The sequence below is a fragment of the Trachinotus anak genome, unplaced genomic scaffold, assembly GCF_046630095.1.
Source record: "Trachinotus anak isolate AG129_WGS33_773 ecotype Australia unplaced genomic scaffold, CSIRO_AGI_Tana_v1 ptg000015l, whole genome shotgun sequence".
Classification (NCBI taxonomy): Eukaryota; Metazoa; Chordata; class Actinopteri; order Carangiformes; family Carangidae; genus Trachinotus; species Trachinotus anak.
Window position 1 is genome coordinate 17,369,606 of NW_027273866.1, and position 5,072 is coordinate 17,374,677.

Sequence of the window (5,072 nt, forward strand, 5' to 3'; positions counted from 1 at the left end):
ATCGTCAGCTGACTTTATTTACCACGGCTGAGTCACAGCGCGTGTTCCACTGAGCCGACAGTCGCCTCCCACACTCAGACTGCATCATGTAAAGATGAACCTGCTGACTCACTGACTTCCTGTTCACTCCTGCAATAACCAGCTAATATTTACCGTGATCAGCTGATCATGTAAACGACAACAACAACAGCAAGGAGGGTTTATGAACACGGGTCAACATGAACTGCTTCTGCATGAACTTTGTAGTTTATCAGTAAATCACTCGGGATTCAAACCAAGTTACAGAAACACTGTCGAACATTCTTAAAGTTTTCATTTACAAATGTTTAGCGTTGCCAACACAAAGATCACCGACTTTCTGACCTGATCACTGTGTCACTGTTTGAGTGTGAGTGGGCGGAGTGAAGGAGTCTTTACTCAACACAGTGGTTCTTATGTCAACTAACAGGACAGCAGCAGAATCCACTGATCATCCTCAGACGTCATGTGACTAACAGCTCCTGTTTGGTCGCGCAGCGTTAGACGGTGGCCGCCCGTCATGATGTCAACCGCTTAGTTTCACCTGAAACTAACTTCCATCCATCCAGTGTCGGACTGATCGACCTTCGTCTTTCAGTTCAGTCTGTGTTGAACTGTTACCTCCCGGTGCAGACGAGAACAGCTGCATCTAAATATCAACCGTCTGCTTGTTTCCTCCCTCACAGACGGAAATAAAAAGACTGAATCAACAAGATGAGGAGACTGAGAGAAAAAGCTGGTAAGGTAAAATCATCATCATCATCATCATCATCATCATATTTATCACACACCTGTGTGGCAGGGGCCTGCGGGCCAATAAAGGACTGTTGGGGCCCCCATTAACCCTCTGTTCCTACCACTGTACCACCTGCTGCCTGGGACGTGTTATGATTTCATTAACAGGTGGTATATACAGGTGGTACAGTATATACAGGTGGTATATACAGGTAGTACAGTATATACAGGTGGTATACACAGGTGGTACAGTATATACAGGTGGTATATACAGGTGGTACAGTATATACAGGTGGTATATACAGGTAGTACAGTATATACAGGTGGTACATACAGGTAGTATATACAGGTGGTACAGTATATACAGGTGGTATATACAGGTGGTATATACAGGTGGTACAGTATATACAGGTGGTATATACGGTAGTATATACAGGTGGTACAGTATATACAGGTGGTATATACAGGTAGTATATACAGGTGATACAGTATATACAGGTGGTATATACAGGTAGTACAGTATATACAGGTGGTACATACAGGTAGTATATACAGGTGGTACAGTATATACAGGTGGTATATACAGGTAGTACAGTATATACAGGTGGTATATACGGTAGTATATACAGGTGGTACAGTATACACAGGTGGTACAGTATATACAGGTGGTATATACAGGTAGTATATACAGGTGATACAGTATATACAGGTGGTATATACAGGTAGTACAGTATATACAGGTGGTATATACGGTAGTATATACAGGTGGTATATACAGGTAGTATATACAGGTGATACAGTATATACAGGTGGTACAGTATACACAGGTGGTATATTCACCTCCATGTTTATGTAAATAGTTTTCTATGGTGCTGACGAGTTTAAACTCCACTGGCTTCTAGAATAAACTAGAATAAAACATGTTTAATCATCTCTGTCCCTCAGATTTATCCTGTGATGAAATGTCCTCAGTCCTAGTTTCACTAACTGGTCCTCACAAGATACAAGAAACACACACTGACTGTGGGCTATTGTTCACTGCTCACACACACACCTACACACACACACACACACACACACACACACACACACACACACACACACACTTCAAATATGACACAAAGCATTGTGGATATTTGTGATGGACGGAAGCCCTGCAGGGACAAACGGACAGGAACAACCGGACTGACAGGAAGCTCAGTGTGTGTCTGTTATTCTGTGTGACTGAAGTGTTCAGGTCTGCAGTCAGACCAGGTAACATGCAGCTGTCACTGGGGGGTCGGCGTCCCGGGCTCTGGGCTTCAGACTCTGGGCGAGGCCTTTAGGTAACTGTCTCTGGGTCAGGTTAGGTAAAGAACCAGGGTTTGAGAGAGACAGTGGGTACAGATCAAACAGGAACTGTCAGATAAGTTGTCATGTTGTTGTGTTGTAGTGTTCTGTGGTCGTACTGTCCGGATCCAGATCGGTTTCATCTGAACAAAGACAAACTGACACAAACTGGTTTTGTCGTTAAGACTTGAGCTGAGCCGTGGGTCGGGTCATCGGCCCGCTCTGATCTCAGAGCTGAAACATGAAGCCTAACATCTGAGGACGTCTCTCTGGACATTTAACTTCATCCACTAAACAATCTGCAGATAAATCATGAACATAATCATTAGTTACTGATGATGGTGATGATGGTGATGATGGTGATGATGATGATGTTATGACTGGTTATAGTTCAGGTTCTTTATTCATCAATCTGATCTGGACCCTGAAAATGAAGCTGGTGTCTGGTTCTTTATTGTTTCCAGCTGAACTGAACAAACTGAAAACACAGCAGAGATCTGCTGCATGCCTCAGTGTGTGTGTGTGTGTGTGTGTGTGTGTGTGTGTGTGTGTGTGTGTGTGTGTGTGTGTGTGTGTGTGTGGAATATGCTAACACAGCAGAATGTTAGCAGCAGCCTGTGTGTACATGTGTGTGCGCAGCCTGAAGTGAGGCTGGAACACACTTATAACAGACCTTCAGTTGTGTCTTCACTGTGTCACAGGAAGACACTGTCAGAGACACGACGAAGACGTCTCATGGAGACACTGTCAACACAGGAGCCCTGAGCTGTTTGTCAGACAGTGAGGACGATGTGTGGACAAGGTAGACGGACCGGACTGAAGTCAGGACATTATTTGACTTTGACAAAAAAAACTTCAGCAAAATGTGGACATTCTGGGACAGAGGACATTTTAGAGGACAAAGAAAATTGCAAGCATTTCAGTAATGGGAGGACGTTTATTCTGAAGGTTCATATTAGGTTTTGCATTAACATTAGAATGACGTTACAGAGGGTCCTGTGTCCCTGCGTCATGTTCATCAGCTGATTCGTGACGCGGGAGCGTTGGTCCCCGGTGAACTAGTTATAGTGAAGCCGGACTGACTCGATCCAGCCAATCAGCTTCCTTCACAGCTGATGAATAAAATCTCTCACCTTGCCGCTGAGGTCCTCTTTGTGCCGCGCCGCGCCGCTCCTCCTCCGCAGTTTGATGGACGGGGAGCGCAGCAGGTTCTTGATGCGGCTGCGGATCGTGCCGCTTCCCTCCGCGGTCATCGCGCTGTTAGCTGCCCGGCTAGCTGCCTCTCTTAGCGGCTGCAGTCTGTCTCTGTCGCTCTCTCCCCCACCGCCGCTGCTGCGGTCATGCCGTCTGTGAGCCGAGCCGTGCCGGGCCGGAGGATTCAGCTGACCTGGCTCTGGTTCTGGACTGATCCGGGTCACGGGCTCCGGTTCCGCCGCTGCTCCGCATCTTATTTCTCCGCCGCAGCGAAGAACCCAGAGACGTAGCGGATCCGACGAGACCCAGACCGGACTGAGCCTGACGCACCGCACCGCCAAGACCGCATGCGGCAACCTCACTATCACTTCCTGTCTGGGTTTTCACAATAAAAACCGATAGGCTTTTGAAAAATACATTTAATCAGATTTTTAATTACAGAGAACAGTACATGTTAAGTGACAGTGGTACAAACTCAGTGTTTTATTTGTGTTAATCTATTACTGTACTATAAGTTATTATCAGAGGGACAACATAAGTACAGTTTGAGGTACTTATACCTTACAGTAGTATTTATACTTCTACTACATTTACCTGACAGTCTATAGTTAATTTGTTAGATTTTCATATAAAACACCTGATGATGTTTTAACTTTACTTAACTCTTTATTTCCTAAAAATGAGAAAAATTACACAAAGCGCTCACACCTCATACTTCCTGATTTTCAGACTGGTTCATTATAATAAAAACACTTTGAGTTCTCTCTCTGAACTGTTTAGTTTTAATAAATCAGGGCTTCTGTGACACTGAACTCACCTGTAGTTAAATCAAGCCCCGCCTCCTGCAGTTACAGCAGAAAAATGCTGTTATTTATGTCATAATATATAACGCATCATGTGATGGGCTCTTCTAAAGTACTTTCACAGTATACTTTGAGACTTTTAACTACATCATGTATTTTTACTGAAGTAGGACTTTAACTGGTAATGAAATATTCTTGCATTTCCTCCAGTACTGCTTATGATGTATTTATTTTAAAAATAAGAACAAAAACTTACTTTTTATTTACAACAAAGAGGCAAAAAAAACAGTAAGTCCACTGACATAATTCACTGATGTTCAGATTAAATTATATTTATTTTAAATATTGACAGACTTCAGAATTTTTTTTGTTCTTCACATCTTTAATGTTTAAAGCTGTTTGAGTTCAACAATAACATGATGACATCAGGTTTGGAGTCAGTCCGTTAGGATCAATTTATCTACATTAACTAGGAGTGAGCACAGTGGAAAAACAAAAGTATGTCTCTACCTGAATTTTAAAACATAACAAAATAATCCGTTTTTAGCCTGAAACCTTGTAACATTTAAGGACAAAACTACTTTCCACTCCAATGCTGTGCTTTTAATTTGACGGTACAGCCTCCGGACTTCCGGCGGTACTGACGCGCCACGCTGCAGACTGAAGGCAGCAGCGACACCGAGCGGCAAAGACACAAACTGCAGCTTCACTCTGCGCGTCTGTCATTTATGAGTCAGCTCGATGAGCTTCAACCACTGAACTAACCAACTCACCCACCATCACTAGCACTAACCTGTTGATAAACCAGGTGAGAATCTCCGACTGATCTTCAGGATGTTCGAGTCCGACCTGTAGGAGGCGCCACACCTGATGGGCAGAACCAGCTCAGCTGAACCTGCTCTGGCTCCAGAATTTACCCAAATCAACTCAAGATGATCAGTTAAAGTCCTGAGCTGAGTCTGGAGATCTACAGATCCAAACCGGGGTCAGAGG

The 5,072-nt window shown here is 43.9% G+C and overlaps 1 protein-coding gene across 2 annotated transcripts in view; it reads right to left on the minus strand.

The window, feature by feature from the left end:
- mapkbp1 (mitogen-activated protein kinase binding protein 1) overlaps positions 1 to 3,622 on the minus strand; it is a 33,352-nt gene extending 29,730 nt beyond the window's left edge. For both annotated transcript variants that reach the window (XM_071498559.1, XM_071498558.1), the window contains exon 1: positions 3,216 to 3,622. In XM_071498559.1, the coding sequence (XP_071354660.1) occupies positions 3,216 to 3,335 (120 nt within the window). In that variant the 5' untranslated portion in view covers positions 3,336 to 3,622. The remainder of the gene's footprint in view (positions 1 to 3,215) is intronic.
- Positions 3,623 to 5,072: the final 1,450 nt, after the last annotated feature.